This window comes from Atractosteus spatula, chromosome 28 (genome assembly GCF_055471065.1).
Source record: "Atractosteus spatula isolate fAtrSpa1 chromosome 28, fAtrSpa1.hap1, whole genome shotgun sequence".
NCBI lineage: Eukaryota > Metazoa > Chordata > Actinopteri > Semionotiformes > Lepisosteidae > Atractosteus > Atractosteus spatula.
Window position 1 is genome coordinate 7,042,084 of NC_142733.1, and position 18,336 is coordinate 7,060,419.

The 18,336-nt window shown below is 41.7% G+C and overlaps 2 protein-coding genes across 3 annotated transcripts; both read right to left on the reverse strand.

Moving 5' to 3' along the window:
- Positions 1-372: 372 nt before the first annotated feature.
- dda1 (DET1 and DDB1 associated 1) lies at positions 373-10,844 on the reverse strand. 2 transcript variants are annotated; one of them, XM_088907506.1, is made up of 5 exons: positions 10,785-10,844; positions 8,484-8,564; positions 7,233-7,284; positions 5,614-5,675; positions 373-5,005 (listed from the first exon to the last, which is right to left on the reverse strand). In XM_088907506.1, exons 1-5 carry the CDS (start codon positions 10,785-10,787, stop codon positions 4,901-4,903), a joined length of 303 nt encoding a protein of 100 aa, XP_088763632.1. In that variant the 5' UTR covers positions 10,788-10,844; the 3' UTR covers positions 373-4,900. The 2 variants fall into 2 exon arrangements, with proteins under 2 accessions (XP_088763632.1, XP_088763631.1); XM_088907505.1 differs by having other exon boundaries at positions 10,513-10,819.
- A 3,417-nt stretch (positions 10,845-14,261) lies between these two features.
- On the reverse strand, positions 14,262-16,882 carry mrpl34 (mitochondrial ribosomal protein L34). The gene is made up of 2 exons (XM_088907715.1): positions 16,761-16,882; positions 14,262-15,667 (listed from the first exon to the last, which is right to left on the reverse strand). Exons 1-2 carry the CDS (start codon positions 16,817-16,819, stop codon positions 15,355-15,357), a joined length of 372 nt encoding a protein of 123 aa, XP_088763841.1. The 5' UTR covers positions 16,820-16,882; the 3' UTR covers positions 14,262-15,354.
- Positions 16,883-18,336: the final 1,454 nt, after the last annotated feature.

An 18,336-nucleotide genomic window follows, 5' to 3' on the forward strand; every position in this document is an offset into this window, starting at 1 on the left:
TCAAAGGTTGAGAAAAGTGATTTACTGTACACAATTCCTTTAAAAACATCTGAATGAGGGCTGCTTTGTATTTGTATCGTATTGACGTTCTAAACATAAAAATACATGCATTTCAAAACACATCCTAAGCTGAACCCCTTACGTCTCCCTGCACTGCAACACCCCCCATTACTAAAAGGGAACTGCTTATTGTGCCAAACATTCCTTCAGCAGAAAGGGGCACTCTTGCTGATCTTGCGGTTTCTGTGCAGACGTTTCAACACTCTGCAGGACATATTCCATCCCAGGGAATAGCTAGTTAGCATGCGTGCACTTTGTCTTTAATTGGTCTAGTCTGAAAGTCCGCTTCAAGCATTAAGAACACATTTTCCATTCACACTAGTAAGAGCAATTTTATTTAAAAGAGCTAAGATATGAAACCGTAAACCCAAAGGAATATAAACACACAAAAAACACCAGACCCATCCATGTCTATCACACGGTTCGATTCATACTAAAGTTATTGCTACACTAGGTTTGACGGCATACTGGAGAACTAGGAGAGAGAGGGCTGAGGAAGACGGCAGTGCCACTTCTTCTTGTTTTAATAATAATTGCTTATGCTTATATAGCGCTTTTTCTGGACACTCAAAACGCTTTACAGGTAATGGGGATCCCCTCCACCACCAATGTGCAGCCCCACATTGATGATGCGACAGCAGCCATAGCGCGCCAGAACGCTCCTCACACACCAGCTCTCAGTGGGGAGGAGCTGCTTCAATAAAAATAACAGAAAAATACTTTAGATTAAACTAGTTAATAATAGATTTGTTTCCCAAAAAAAAACAACTATAAACTAAATTCACCAATTAAAATAAAAGGGTCAACTTTTCAGATGCATGAAACACCACCATAATGGAAACAGAAACCATTGAACCAACTCATTTCTGTCCCTGCAAGTTAAAGGTGCGACATGTCTTTTTACATGTAAAGATTTAGAGCCATGCTTTAAACTTAAATCTCTTGAAGGGAGTGTTCTGATTTTGCCTGCACTCATTAAGACTTGTGTGGGGAAACAGGCAGTTTCTCCAACCCTGTCAACCTCTTGCAAGACCTCAAAACCTCCCACAGCCACACCAACAATGGCACAACAGCACAGACCGCAGGCCCCACTGGGTACTCCTCCTTCAAGTGAAGCAAGTGCCTTCCTGCCTGTAAATCTGCATTGCTCAGCAGGATGACTCTGACAAAGGCAACAAATGACATGGCATGTTAAGGATATCATGGTACATACAATATGTTATAGATCAGACAAAATGCTCACTGAAAGGTTACAAATGTTTGCATGGAGAAGCTTACTCCTTCTGCTTTAACATGGCAGCTATTTGCCACCTATAACTTTCTGCAGTTGCCTTTATGGAAAACTCTGTACATACATGCAGGTCAGCTTAGGCCTAATTAGATGGGATCAGCATGAAAACAGTGCTGACTATGTGCTTTCTTTCTGACCTCCTAAGAGACACCACCCCAGTACATTCATCCATCCAGCAAAAGCACCTGCTTTGGCATGTGTGTTGCATTACTATTACACTGACATAATATAGCCAGGGACTATACACCCACAATACATTAAAGCTTCCAAACTTGCAGATCCCCAATTACTACGGCCAAGAAGGAAAAGCAATGTCAAGCATGGACATCACAAACTTGGAAGTTGTGCTTTTCAGACTTAAAGTACACAAGAAAAGTGTGACAAAAAACATTGTAGGGTTGCTTTTTTTTTTTTTACAAGCGAAGACAATAATACAATGAAAAACAAGAAGTTAGGTACAAGAAAAGGGATAATTTTACATAGCAGCAGTAAAAAAACAAGATTGGGGAATTTAATTCTGGCTAATTTCCCCACACCTTCATTTACACATTACCCATTCGCACAAGTTCAGACTGGCAGCAGAAACTTGCCAAACTGAAGCATTTACCCCATCTGACACTATCAACCAATTATCAATTTGATCACAAATCAATGGGACTCAATCTCATGGGCTCTGTGTAAATGCCAGCTTTAATCTGACCGCCTTAAGTGGTAAAAAAAAGCAAAGCAGATAAAACTGCTGACACAATATCAAAGAGTGCTATCAACAGTGATAGCCTGCACAAGTAACAGCATGTAAAAACAAAAACATTGACAAACATGTACACAATGTGACAACACCTGCTCCACCACTTGTCGCTCATACTGCATTGCTCGGTTTAGATGTTGACATTTTAGCATCTAGGCTGTGAAGGATCCACATAACTATAAATGCCGACCCATCATGGCTCAGGCTTTAAAAACTCTGGTAACTCAACCAATGACTGTATATTCCCTTTTTAAGTATTAGGCTTGCATTGGTTTGCTTTGGTCCTTCCAGTCCATTTCAGCTTAGACCCCTCTACCAGTTACACTAATTAGGGAATTGGTAGTTTTAAAGTCTTTCAGTGAAACGGAATGGGAAGGCATCAGTCTGAGGTGCAATGACAGACTATACTCATCAAAATCACATGACTTAATTGAATTATGAATATCACCTTACGGTTTGAGGCAAAAATCACGGAACTAAACAATTCCAGAAGACTAAATGGTTAGCAAAAAGTATACGGTGGTAAAGTACTACTGAGCCACACATTTTATTAGCATATTTAGGCCAATAGCTAATAACTTGAAAAGAGAATGCCAAAGTGCAAAGTATATTTGTTCCACAACACAGTCACTATAGTGGCAAGCCATATTTTCCCAAAATAGCAAGCTTCTTCGCTTATTCCTAAAGAAAATCCAAATCCAGGGGACAAGACCACAAAAGGGGCAAAGTACATCATTAACAGTAGTAAGAAAAAAAACACTGCTCTTAAAAGTCTAGTAATGAACATACTCTAAGGTGTCTGGTGTTGGAGCTTAAATGAAATGTGTTGATAACAATCCCAGTTAGTCTCCCAAATTGCAAGGGGTGCAAGGCTTCGTATTCGGTTCAACATTTGATTGTAAATAGAAGGATGCACGAGAATGATGGGGAGTTCATGCCAACGCCTCTCTGCTGAGAGCTGTCCATGGTGCTAGAATGGCCCTTCTTGTGGAGAGCTTGGGTATCACATTTGTAATAAGTTTTACTCACAATATAATCCTAACGTCAATGTAAAGGAAATGAGGCAACCTCAAGACCCTTATTAACAGCACAAGATGGTGACATCTCCATACTAATAACAGGTTTCATAACTGCCACTTTAAACTATACTCTAGTTGTAAACTTAAAATACTACATTGCACGGACACTATATTAATCTTTCAACCCATAGAATAAAAGGCTGTTGAAACAGGAAATTGATTTGCCTTTACTCTGCACCAGTAAACTACACCAAACCAGTGTACTACTATGTTAAGCATGACAGCCAATAGTGTATTTTTAGAGCCATACACCAACTCACCTTTAGGTGTTGGATTTTTATTACACTGAACGCAACGACAACTCAAGAACAAAGATTTAGACTTAAATTTGTAAGATTACAACAAGAGTTTCTGAAGATACAACAGTCTGTGAGCCACAGCCCAACAGCGTACAGGGAGCAGAGCAAAGGGTGATAATCTAATTCATGAAGGCTAAATAGTGATATAGAACAGGGGAAGAAAATCAAACTGCTGAGCTTGACATAGCTTTATAAGATGCTGTAAACAAACGCATGACATGTTCGCTCAATTTCCTGGATGAATTCCCATTAAAAACAGTAGGATGCAGTACACCTACTAAAGTGAAAGGTTTGTGATAGTTAATGGGCAATTTAGATTCTCAATTAATTTTCCCCACTATTACAATTGAGAGTTGTCTAAGACCTACGACATTAATTATGATCAGGCACTCTGTAAAGAGTCAAAAACCTTAACGAGGGCTTAAACTGAGGGAGAAGGCATGTATGTGGCTGAAGCAGTCAAAGCTTAAACCCCAATTCCAAACCCACAGTTAAATCGCCCTTGAAGGTATAACTTAATGGATTTGTGTACTGCAATCTCATTATAAGAATGTTTGGTCAATACGAACACAACGTCTCTAAAAGACATTTAACGAAGTCTGGTTTCAACTGTTCACATCTTCCTCTAGGAACACTTCAGGTGGGGCACCAGGTTCTACAGAACCTTTCTTCAGACACGATCTGTAAAAACCCAAAGATGTACCGGCATGCAAAAAGAACCAGCAGAGGATGATGTGCTTTCTGCCTTGTACAGGCATTCAGAGGAATGCAGTCCTCCCGTGAGGTGCTGAAGCTGTTTGAGAAATGAAAGAATGCAGACAAGGAACCAAAAATCAACAGAACAGATCCGTCAGTCTGCTTCAAAACAATGGGTAACAAAGTTAACCATTATTTTTGCCACAAAACATTCAAGGCTAAGCCAACAATGGGCCACCACACTTAATCTATTTATTCCAAGCCCAGTTAAATTAAATGCAACACATCAAAAAAAAAAGACTCAACCTCAGTAACTAATCTGCTATGGCTAGCACAAGCATTCATGCTACTCAAAGTAAAAAAAAAATGCACTGATAGATATAGGATGCCAACACGAAGGAGAGATCCCCAGTGTTTCTGTGCTGATACCACCACTCGGGGGTACCACTGGAGGGTCCATCAGAACAGGCAGCTTCAGAGGGATGTTCTGTCAGCCCTGACCCCTCCCCCCCTCCTCTTATCCAAGGCTGGGCAGCGTGAGGGGAGAGAGCATAGGGAGCACAATGGGAAGCGCTTGCGACGAGTAAAATATACAAACGAACACTTAGTGTCCTTCCCAAGTCCTGGTAATCCGTCCTTCTGTTTTCCGTCTTTCGTCTCGTGGAGGTCAGAGTGCATGTAGATGTAAGTGTGGGTGTGGGTCATGCACTGGGGAAAAAGGCTCTGCTTAAGTGTCTTCGTTCATGTCCTGGCTGTCTGTCCGAGCGATTTTCCTGGGGGGAGCGGGGCTCTCCCCCTCTCCTTGTTCCTGTTCCCGCTTCTTGGCCGCATTCTGTTGAAGACGGAGAGAGAAGGAAAAAAAAAAAGAACTGAAACATGAACCCGCACAGGGCTGGGTGCTACTGCGATCAACTTCAGTGGCAGGAGATCTGAAACTCAATACCTTGTACAGGTTTAGGGTCAATTTCTAATCTCAGCCTACACGTGTAATAGATGCTGAACTGGAATGAAAACCCTAAAAAAGGAGCAGGATGGAGGGACACTGCCCTAACCGCCTCAGCCACTTCTAGCAGTGTTTGGAGATGACTGTACAAACGTACATCATACACGCATCTGTAGGTTTTCATTCCAGTTTAACTTCTGAGCCAAATCAGCTTTTGACTGGCTTAACTTCAGCCATTAATCAATGTCCTCTAGGAGTGGGACCTCCCTGACATAGATGGCATACGGTAGAACTATAGCCATTGCAATGCGTAATACTGTAGCTTCATACAAAAACAAACTTGGCTACACTCACCTAATGGGAACACTTAGAAAGAAACAATTTGTCTCCTGCAACCAAAAACTATTTCTATGATATCAGCAAGAATCAAATGGAAAGGAAAATCAACAAGTTTTCAGAATACAGCACAATCCCCACATTAAGAAAGCGATTCTTACCTTCTTATCCCACTGTTGATGAAGGTAGCGCAGAAGAATATTCGTCTTCTCGGTGACGATGACTGAAAAACATGAAAGCAATTATCAAATAAACCTTTATATAATGCACAATGATAGTTAGAAACGCACTTCTAAAATAATGGACCACAAGCTATTTTTCAAATAGGGAAAAAACACATTTACAAAGGAAACTATCAGGTCTGAAACAAAGCATAGTGGCCTTTCAGAATGGAAAACTGCTACATGCAGACATACATTTTTGCAGGAAGGACTAGTCCAATTTTACCTTTAATCAGAATTTACAAAAATGCTGACATTTATAGAAGTGTCACGAGTTTATTTCCATCAAACAAGATTTGACAGAGTACCTCAAGTACCTCAAGCTGTACAAAGCTGTAGAGGCAAATGTAAAGGGCTATTCCTGCAATCAGAAAGCTCTCTTCAACGTTCAACCGCCACTCAGACTTAATATTTTTGCTTTACATGCAATTCCATTTGGATCTGTCCTCATTTCCTTCCATGGGGTGCATATTTTACCATCCATCATGGATGATAATCCCATCTATAAAAATGCTGCACTAAGCAAAGGTTATAAATGAACTAAAAGTACAAAGAAACATTTACTAAGATCATTGCTATGTAGAATTCACACTCATGTCCCATTATTTACACATGATGTGCAACAAGAGGGAACGTTCTGCTTTAGAACAGTGTGCAGGATTTGATGAGCACTTTATTTTGCAGAAAAATCATCTGGAATGGCTGTAAGATACATCATCAAAACCAGTCAACATACATTTAGGCTTTTTAGTTCTGACCAGCTGCTCAGCAAAGACAACCCTCTTTAGTACAATCCACTGCTAGTTCTGTATGATTCACAGAACCTCAAGGAAGGGATTAAGACTAGGGTTTCTGGTGTTTATTTTCAAGTAAAACCTCCCTTTAAACTAATCTGCATCAAATGTACAAATGCATGAATATTTAAAGCCAAATTCACTCAAACAGATTTCTTTAAACATGCATGATATTTGTCTATTAAATTTAAAAGTAAGGTGCAAAACAGAAGTTCAGAGACAGTGGAGGCTACTTGAAGTTACTAGAAAAAAATTAAAGGCCAGAAAGATTTGGGAACAAGTAGTGAGTGCAAATTTATATTAAATTAATTTGTACATTAACATAATTAGTCAATTAAATTAATGTGTTAATTAACAGCATCATTCAGCTTTGTTCAAATTATTCTAAGACCTAATCATGACGTTCTGGAGGTCTACATAACAGTGAGGGAAACAAAAAACATTTCAAATGAGTAATAAATGGTGAAAGTCCTAATTCACCATCACTACTGTGTGACCTAATGTTGGGTTTAGATTGTGCATTATATTTCTCAGTGGTGGGATGGTGGAGAAAGACAGGCAAAGTTGACCCAAGGATTCATGAATGGGAGTGACACAGCAAACCCTGTGAAAGAGCCAGCTGGATCTGCACCTCCCCCCAGCAGAAAGGCAAAATCAGCTCTTTCCATTTCTGCTCAGTACTACATTATGCTTCACACAGGAAGTGAACCGTCTCTTACTGGGTGTCCCAGCTCAATCCCAGAGTGAAATTCCGAAGACACTTACTCTGTTCAGAAGGATACTCGCGTGTGGGGAGGTACACAGATGGTCTCCTGTTCTGTAAAACAAAGAGCTCAATGAGGGAGGCTGGGAGAGAGCAGCTCTGCTTGGGTCACTAACCAGTGACATGAGCAGGCTCTTCCTGCCACTGTTGGCCCTAGAGAACATTTCACAGTGCTTAAACTAAGTGTGGATAAAGATAATACCCTTTGGAGGCAATAAAACAGTTCTGGGAACGTGAACTTGGTATAACAATGGACATATCACAGATCCCTCCCTCTCTTCTAACTTTTTCATCTTCTCTCATTTCAGCAAGCATGCATTACAATACCAATCCCTCACTGCCAACACTACAATCGAATACTACAATCCAGAGCAGTACTGGATAAAACTGAATACTTAGGTTGATCATTTTGCATAAGGCTTTTTAATTTTATACAAAAAACACAGACCTAAGTTGCCTGCGTTTTTATAAAAGTTTAAGTTGTATTCCAGCTCAAATTTCTGAGTTTATACTATTTATAAAAATAAAGAAATACAGTATTTAAATAAGACAGATGCAAATATGAAACCTAGCCATTAATAATACATTGAATTTAAGATCTAAAAAAAGTATAGCACAAACTACACATCTTCTACAGATATGCAGTTCTCAGTCCTGTGAATCATTTTATTTAGAGATAAGTAGCAGATAATTTGGTAGCACATGCAGGGCTGTTTGAGACCCATTGCCTAAGACTTTAAAATGAGACATATACATAGCTAACCACCAAACAAAGGCATCCTAACTATTTGTGCAGAAAAAGTTTAACAAACAAACAAAGGCTTGCAGATTAGACTTGGAAGATACTGCTAGCATGCCAGATAACAGGAACTGAGCTGCAGAGTCTAAAGGTCAGATTCACACCTCACACCAGTATCCCTTGAAAGAATCAGGGGATATCCAACATTTTCTTTTTATAGCACTTTTGCCGATACCGTTTATCATCCTAGTAGCATGACAAACTCCATACAGATATAGCATGACTTGCCACCAGTTTTACAACAGGTAGCATAAATTTCACGAGAGCCAACTCACATCTGCAAAACATGAGAAGGCAGGAGCTCATCAAGGCCACGACTACCCATATTAGCAGAACGAGAAGTCCAACATTCTCTCAATTAAAAAAAAAATTGAAATAATCAACCAGTTTTGATTACGTTTAATCTCTTGAACCCTACAATACTCCGCACCTGTAGCAGGCAATCAATACTCACCGACGCCTTGCACACTGAATCGGCATGAAACCTGCTGAAATTGCTCTTGTTGTAGACAGGAAGGCCTTTCAAGAAATCCGCCTGCAACACAATAGGCCAGTTGTCAGACAAACTTGGTTAAAAAAACTAGCCTGCACACAGCTGCAGGAATATAATAATCTCCGTTATACTTCACAGGTCTACGGCATAGCATCTAGGAGTTCGACAGTTTTAATTATGTTGCATGCACACCTACTTACCTGTTCTGCCTACAGCTTTTGCTTAGATAAACATAAAAGTCCAACAGCACATGGCTGTGACTTGCAAGAAGCAGTAACCACCAGAGCACTGTGCAATGCTAACTGGGTTCCAGAACAATTTCTTGTCCCTAAGGAAGATGCACATTCAAAGGTGGTGACATGGGAACTATTTCTGCAGTACTAGCTCTAGAAAAAAAAATACTCTGCAGAACAAGTCATTAACTTAAGTTTTTTGTTCCGTTTTTTTTTAAGCAAAATAAACTGCTCCTTTAACAACCACAAACAGACAATATGCAGGCTTGAAACACATTTTTTAGAACACTTTGTATGCAGACAGCAATTACTGTCATCTTCCTTCTGGAGAGGCACCAAGTCCTTCTGGCTCAATTAATTTTTGATCAAAAAGCAGGTATAACTTGTATAAAGATGCAAGTTATAGTCTGTGCCCCCCCCCCCCCCCGCTGTACTCCTAACTGCAGAATCAGTTGTTTTTTTAAGTGCTTGGGATCTACATATGTTCTGTTAACAAGCCTAGTCAGTGTTTTTAACCTCCCGCTTCTAAAAATAAATACTCGGGGGAGATGAAACAAACCGATCCCCTTCAATACGAGGGCAAAACGTGTGTTCTTCTAGATCCTAAAAGGATGCGTAGTAGTAGCAGATAGGAAATAAATGGTTAGAAATGATCAAACTAGAATTCTAGAACAATTTATCGCTTTTGATAGCCACAAACAAATGAACACAGCCACTCTACTGCACTAAGATCACCAATCAGAAAGCCGTGATGGGTTGTGCCATGAGTGACATCACACACACACGAGGGCAGGGAACCCCAGTCCTCAAGGGCCTGGAGGTGCTCCCGGCGTTTCTCCATTAGCGACTGATAAGGGCCCAGAGCAGGCGAGGACTCTCCGGGTTTCGTGGTCTGGAACCGTCCGCCGCGGATGCAGACAAAACATGTCATCGGTACTGCAATTACTGACCGTGGCCCTTGTAACAATCTATAATGACAACAGTGGTTTTAAAACACCTCAACTTGGGAGGAAAGTTCTCTCTCCCCCCCCCCCGAGGATCCCCAAAACTGCGTAAAATACACCACCCTAATTCAGCTAGCTCTGGTGAACAGAATTGGAGGTAGCTGCTAGATAATGCATGCCTGGGTGTGGACTCCAGACCAGAAAAAAACATTCACGCCGGGGGTAAGGGCACAGTCGCCCCAGCGTCTGGGGAAACAGGGCGTACACACGTTTAAGAGCAGAAACCCATTTACACGTATTCCACTTGCAGTTTAAAATAACCCAAATAAACCGTACTTATCATGTCGGACAGCAGGATATATGGCTCTGCCCAGGAAGCAGACTCTACAGTGACACAGCCGGCGTTACACAGCAGACGTTCACGGAAAGGCTAGCCGACAACTTCGACAAAATCCTGCTTAAACACGGAACTCAAAGAAAAGGGTGAAAAGCGACGTAGCTAGCTGTTGATGCGAGAGCGGGTGTTTTGTGTTTCTGGGCCAAAGGCGAGCGGTTTAACGGTCTAAAATACGAGACAAATATGATGGCGCTTCATCGGAGCTCTGCCGTTGTCTCGACTTCAGCCGGAGGCTCCCTGTGAAGATTTTCTGCAGCGACGGCTGTTTGTTACACCCCTTAGTCGACTACAAAGAAGACAATATAAAACCACATTGTAAAACACACCGTCTTAAAAGACAGACGCGCGCAAACGTCACCCTGCAGCCATGCCCTCACCACCCCACGACAAGAAAGAGAAGTCGAGTTACACCATACCTTGTCCATGCCTCTCGAATTTAAGTCCTCAAATCCAAATTATCAAAAGAAAACGTCGGATTGTGTATATATAGAGCACAAACCAGCACAATATACACGTTTACCGAAATACAATCATATCCTCCACGACACACTCCCCTAGCTGCCTCGACACTGCTTCCAGGCTCCTGCTGTCAGTACCGATATTATGAACTTTTAAGGTTATACTACAATAATACTAAAACAGAGTTAAAAAATATATGCACAAGATCTCTTTTTCAGTTGAAACCCACCATCTTTACTTCGGCACAACCAACAAGCAAGTCCCGAAAATACACATCCTAACCTGTTAGATCTTGTTACGCCTTTGGACGGCTCTCATTGGATACGAAGCACAGCCCTATTCTCAGAGAGCCTCTCAAGACCTTGTGCTGCGTGTCGATCAACAGCGCCCTTTTCTATTGGATAGTTGTCCCTGTCTATCATTTCCAGACCCACCCGAACGGCGCGGTAGGTTGAGGCGTTCGCATAGTCACGTGCGTAACCAACTAGTGCCTGAGAGGTGAGCTGCTGGGAGTCTCCCTTCGCGGGGGAGCGTGGGAGTTGTAGTGCACGTTTCAGTTTAATTTTATATGTGTCTGACGCGTTAAACTCGAAACAGTTCTCTTCTAGATTGAAGGATTTTTAAATGACTTTATTTTTGCGTCTTGAAATGCATGGTCTCGCTACAGAAACCCGTCCCTAGAGAAATATTACATATAGAAAAATAGAGAATTCCGAAATAAAAAACTATTAATATATTCATTACTTTAATCTATAGGTGACTGCTTCATACCCTCTCTCATTCTGGTGTATGAAATATAAGAGTCTTATTTTTAGTGGGTATGTCATTCACGCCTGTGTCTGGATTTATAGTGGTCACCTAATAAGCGCTGTGTAGACAAGGGGGCAGAGCCCCTCTCCAGCAATATTCGTAGGTGGCCATTAAAATCAGTTTCTAAAGACTAATAAATCCACAGGACAGCAAAGCTGAACCAGATACGTTTAATGAAGCCCCATATCTCATGACATCAAGTCTGCTGTAAGGTTCTGCAAGGATTCTGTTGATTTATAACAGTTCTCTCAACATACAGAGCAGTGCTTCTCAGTCAAGTCCCGGGGGAGCACCGTGTCCGATATTCATCTCATTTATTATTCCCCAAAACTCTTGGAGGCCTGTACCAGATCTGCTAAATTTAAAAAAAAGATGATTTTTCTCATATCTTCAACATAAATAACTTTCTGCAGCCTCTTCTGGGCTTACATAGTAAGATTTTGCTTTTTTATTTCAAATAAAATGTTCTTGATATGTGATCAATTTATGATGAAGAGACACAGATGGACCTGTCAATGTATCAGAAACCCCGCAATGACCGTTCGTCTTATTTCTCTTCTGCTGAAGTCTGCCAGGTTGCAGTTAAGCTAACACTTCTGAACGGGGGGAGTTCTGCAAAACAGGAAAAGGCATGGAGTTGATACCATTTACAAACCCCATAACACTTTCTTAAAAGCATCCCTAAAACTGAAGATTGAAAACATTTTTGCTCAAGTGTTATTTCACTAGAGCAAAAACAAAACACATAATCTTTTGCAAAGTATTCTATGTGCAAAACATAGCTGTTTGGATGCAAAACCAATTCCTGAGAATACAGACAATAAGGTATTATCTTATCGCACTGTAAAATGGATTAATACCAAATGAGGATTCTTTTGTTTAAGTCAAGACACACTTCACATACCTCTGGCTCTGTTCTGACATGTATAACTGGATATATTGAGCAGCTTGATGACTGCATGGGTGTGCTTTGCTTTTCGAGTTGCTGTCTGTATGATAATGAATATTTAAAGCCTTCATTCAGCCCAGACATTCAGGCGGCTGGAGAAGGTTGGAGGGAATGGCTATAAATACAGCTCCATTAGCGCTGATGGCTTCGTGACTCCGTTATTCTACATTACACTGTTAGCAGCAGCAGCATTGAAGTCTGGTGCCACTGGATCCCGATCTGCTGCACTTAATGGGCAGCAACACCTCCCATTTTGATAGCAGAAGAGTGGTACCTTCTGGAGAAGGGTTTCCAATCCTGGGTCCTGGACAATCTCATACCTGTGGGTTTTCATTTCAGTCGATTACCCAGCTGAGGCCTTATTTGAACTAAGAACTTGCTCAATGGGAATATCGGCCAGTTTTTATTTCTATCCAAAAACTGGAGGATTTTTACAGAAGTTATAAAAGGCATCCTCCAACAGATTTAAGTCAATTAAGGATTCAGTTGTGTAACTGAGAGCTTAGCTGGAAAACCCGGATGTTGTGTCATGTCTTACTGCCTCCTCTCAAAGCCATCACTGGGTCAAGATCATGAATCAAGATCAAAGGTAGAACTCAAAGTACTAATGTACTTTTTGGACACTGCATTAATATACTGTTTATACTGTGGTACTTTCAATCTGTATATACCTATGCGCATGTTGCACATATTTTATTGTTTTACAGTGACTACTGCACACACCTATACTTATTTTAATTTTTAGTCTATTCTGATGTCTGCTTTTGCTTGTCTTTTTTATAGATCTATCTATCTCAACATAGATATCCAATATCCCTGCCTCACTTTACTTCCTACAAGTCTCTCTTCTCTTCCTGTTTTGAATATGTTGTTGTTCATAATAAAAGTTTTAAAATTAAATATGGGTCATTCACAAAATGATTTTGGGAAAGCACACATGCTACACACACACCACCACCAGTGATGAATCAGCATTGGTCACTGTTCAGATTTCCTGCCATTTGTATGAATTCTGGCAAATAAAATCTTTCCATTGTCAAATTGCAGCCAATCCTGAAGGCAGTGAATTCAATTGGACTCCGGAACTCTTTTGCAAAATGAGTCCTTGCTTTGCTCAATGTAAGATTTATCTGTCCCTGAGCTGTGAAAATCATTCTTGCTTTACCAGGAATATTCCAACAAGCTGGAAAGGGAGATTCAGAGGGATACAAATTCGGTTACCAGCCTTCTTACAGAGCAGCTGAAGAAAGTGTCTGGGTCTGCTCCAGCACTAGAGCAGTGCAGACCTTCAGCAGGATGCTGAAACAACAGAGCCGTTAATCAAGCATTTAATTAAGGCCTGGAAGAAGGATATCACTGCTTTCTGTCACTGCAGTACCCACATTAATTTCATTATGTGGTATCTCATTTACTAAGAATACAGACAGCAATATTAAGATCTCTTAATAAAGGAAATGGACAATCTCATTCCAAAGGCCGAGAAATTCAGTGAGAGAGACTGCAACCATTTGTTTTACTTTAAAGGATGTGAAGCTACAGAGACAGAGCACATCTCATTCCTAGGTAATGCCAGTACTTTGTACATAAGTTTTCCTTTTTATCCACGCCACACTTGTATCAACTAACCTTTTCTTCAGAAATTCAATGAGCACGTGCGAAATGCAACTCTTCATGTTGACCCTCCATTCTCATTCTTCAATTCTTTTTTTTGCCACCAGGTGGCAAAGTGTGACTTTCGCTTCCCTCAGGCCTGTAAAGAGCCCGGGACCAACTCTACCGCTGCCCCATTGTTTTCAATCTGAATAGAAAGTGAAATCCATGGTTAAAATATCTTACTAAATATTGTTCAGCTACAAAATATTACTTCTTACCTTTATTTCTTGAGGCTCAATTTTTTTTTCTCCAAAATTACTGCACATCACCTTTTCAAACTGCCACCTTCCAGCATTTGAGAAAAGGTTCAGGGAAGAACAAATGCTTCTGACAAACCCATAATTTATGGTGACAGATCTGTGTTTTCAGAGGATTGTGGCTACTGAAATCAGCAAGCCTCAGTGACACACGCAGTGCTCCTGGCTCTTCTCCAGGGATACTGATGTACACATTCTTCAGTGGGAAATGTTGAAGAAAATGAGCCTGTTGGCTAAATCATACCCAATAACTGTCCTGCAACACAAATAGTAACCCTCATTTGGTGTCCCCGAGTATCTGTTACACGAACATCAAATATAGAAGAGTGAAATTGCATCTTGTGTATTCCTATAAGGGAATCACTTTATAAAAATCAATCATTACAATGCCACTGTTAGAAATCCCAGATTAGAGGTTCAGGGAGACTTGATCAGAGCTTTACACTGGATTATTGGTGCAGGGCAACATCCAGCATATTGAAACTACACCTCACAGTACTCAATCATGGACGATAATCAGTTCTAATAATGACACTGTTCTGCTCTCATAGTCCCAGGGTAATCAATATGCCTAACACAGAACTCCAAAGATATTACATAATTAAGTAAAATTTACTGGCACATTCTCACCACACTTTTAAAAACCAAAATAAAGCTATTCAGACAAAAAATATTCCTCACAAGTTTGTATTTTTAGAAATTTAAAGAACACCAGTAAAAGGTATAGTAGTCATACAGTAGGTTACATAAAACTGCTTTATTACTTGAGGAGAAAAAACAAAAGCCCGTAATGACACGTCTTCATTAGAACATCAGCATGTTTTATTCCATTCATCCACTAATGAATTCAGAAAAGTCTGGTGAAGAAAAAGCGTTCTTAGATGTTAGCACATAAAACCGGGCATGACAGCGAGCTTTTAAATAGACCAGATTGTTTGTTTGTAGACATGCTGCCCAGGCCAGACAGGCAAGCGAGGAGACCAGCACGCTGGAAGACGTGGAATGAGCTGCAAAGCACACTGGGAGTTGGCCGCAGGACACTTGGCCAAGCACACGCATTTCAGGGGCGACGAGCCCTGGGTTGCAGCCGCAACTCAAACGTCCGCCTTGGGACGCCCCGGACCCAGTCTTCAGTGCGTCAGTGACTTCCTCCCCTTGAGCATGCGCCGCAGAATCACCTCGATCCCGCCTCGCGAGCTGATCCTCTTGATCCACCCGTGGGTGCGCTTCCTCTTGATGTTGTTGGGCTGGTACTCCAGGCCGCGCTTGCGGGTGCGGACCTGCTGGTGCCAGGGCAGCCCCTGCAGGAGCCCCGAGCCGCCCGTCCGTCTCGGCAGCCCGCCAGGCAGGGCCGGGCGGTCTGTGGCCACGTGGGACAGGACCCAGCTGCTGGCCAGTCGGAGGCAGGAGGGACCGCACACAGGACCCTGCTTCAAGAGAGCCCTGGGGGAAGAAACAGCCATTAAAAGACTCTGAAAACACTTACAGGTAAATGCAAACGCTCCGTACATTAACAGCAAGGGCTTCCACACAGACATGGCACGTGCACTGCTCAAGCAAATAACATCCCAGCATGCTTCCGGTCATGCAGGACAGGCCTGGTTGCCTGTAGTAAATGCTAGCATGACTGCAAGAGCAGATCTCCAGGACTTCTGAAAGAGGGGCGAGTATTCAGCAGGAGCTTCACTGACCAAGACAGCTCAGCCGGCTGATGTTTCACAAGCAACAGCAACAGCGTCCGACTTCCACAGGGTCGGTATGGCACTCGGAGGGAAAGGCATCGCCAGCCAAGCACACCGGTGGGTGGGCGCGCACACACTCCAGGAGTGTGACATCCGTGGAATATTTCAAAGTGCGAGGTGAAACAGGAGAACCACTGTGGAGCAATGGATTGCAGATCTGACCAGGGCACACGGTCAGCCTCATCAAACGCAGTCTGCTGAGAATACCACACAGCTGGGCTTCAGTGCACAAACCACTCCTCACACCTGGCCGTGCATGTTTCCAAGTCCAGTGGTGTAAAGAACACAGGCAAGCAACCAGGCAATGGGGAAATGGGAAAGGGTCAGATTAATCATCTTTCCCCACTATATGCATCTGCCTCAATTTCCTACACAGTCAGTGTCTTACAAGCCTAAACCTTTTTAGGAACGAGACAAGAAACCCTGGAGTACAGGAAAAAAAAAGCACTTTTTGTCTTACAGTACATTTTTCAAAATTGCAGTACGTATAAATCTAGACGGGTTTTGTTTTTGGAACAAATAAACCAGCCTGCTTCTGAAAAAAAAGAAAAATGCTAGAGAAAATGAAAACTGTCTACATAAAATCAAACACTAGCAATACTCAGCTTCCTGTAACGTTGGGGTTGTAAGAAACACAGGTGGTTTGAATCCGTGCTTACTATCTCCCGACACAAATCCAGGTAGCCTACATACCATAGTACCCCCTGCTAACGTGCCTACTGTCCGTTCTGCAACAGTTGCAGTAAATATAATTTCATACGTTCCTGCGTCTATTTAGAGTAGGAATAGTTTACCTGGACAAGTTATTCCTAATTCCGCTGAACAGCAACGAAGTCGATCTACAGAAATTCATTGCAGGGTTTATCACACCACTTTCTACTACACCGCCTGGCCAATGTCACTTAACTCCGAAAACATGCCAGCAAGTGCAGCTGCTATTGGCGAAGGCAACTCTTCCAATCCACATATAGGTTATAGGCTCCCGGTGGATTGTGGGAACTGTAGTTCTGTTGCCCAATTTTCAACCTAACAGTTCTAAGGGTAATGGCAATTAGTTTAATTGCAATTAAACGATCCGATTTAGATTGAATACAGAATACTCACCGTAACCTTTTTAACTCCTATTGTATAATAATCATGAAGTCCAGGCGACGTTAATTTGTCAAAACGTTTTACATTTGTAGAGCAATCCCTTTTTGCGTTGTCTGTAAAAACTGAAATAATTTAAAAAGTTTGCATGAAACGATTTTCATTGTTTATATACTGCTCTAAGATTTATGCAGAATACGAAAAATAAAATCCTACAGGACACGGCCGGGTAATGATCGACGTTACTTCTTTAACACGAGCGCAAAGTGAAAGATGTAACCGTCCAATGGATGATTCGCTTTTCTTTGCAGCCGACTGAATGATAGTTCACTACTTGATAACTTGGACATCACTACAATTCTCAAGAGTGAACTTCAGACTGCAGCTGACCCCACTGACGTACTATAAAACGTCCCCGACAAGCTCGTACAGATGACATGTTTGTACGACCCTGGCATGTGCATATCACCTGTCGAACTGCTGAAAATTGGCGGTGTCAGGGCAGCCTCCAGTCAACATTTTATATAGGAACAAGTCACAGGTTTATTCCCTGCTGAAAAGAGAAGAGAGAAAACACAACGTTTCGGCTGTGAAGCCTTCTTCAGGTGTGAGCAAACGGAAGAAGGCTTCACAGCCGAAACGTTGCGTTTTCTCTCTTCTCTTTTCAACATGGAATAAACCTGTGACTTGTTCCTTTGCAGGCTACGCATGCTGACGCAGCTCCCCACCTGAACATGTTATATACTTTGTTTCTAGGGTTTTCCTGACCCCACCGGCTACAAACCTTGTAGACAGCAAGGTTGAATAATAATAACCTGAGGGTCAACAACGCACCAAGATAGTCTGAATGCCAGCTGTTGGAATTGGTGGTACAAATCGATGTTGACATTCTTCATCCCTCAGACCGCGGAAGAAACCAAACTTTTAAAAATCTACGTCCTACATCCTCAGTGTATTTTGTGATTATATTTTGGTTACTACTAGCATCAGGACAACCTATCGAGCACAGTCTGCTGGGATACAGGATTTGCTTAAAACATTTTATGGAATGTATGCATTAATCCATTTTTTGCTTTTAAGGAAAGCATGTGTTAGTTTTCCTTTCACCTAAAGAAATCTGAACCCTCCCTCTGCCTACGTGAGGAGTTTTTTTTAGTAATAAACTACCATATAGAAATTTCTTCTGCCCCGGTGGGTATTGAAAGCGCCTGTACCACCTTGGAAACAGTTGCTTAGCAACAGAAGCAGCGCAGAGGATGAGACGGTCAGGAAAAGCGTCTC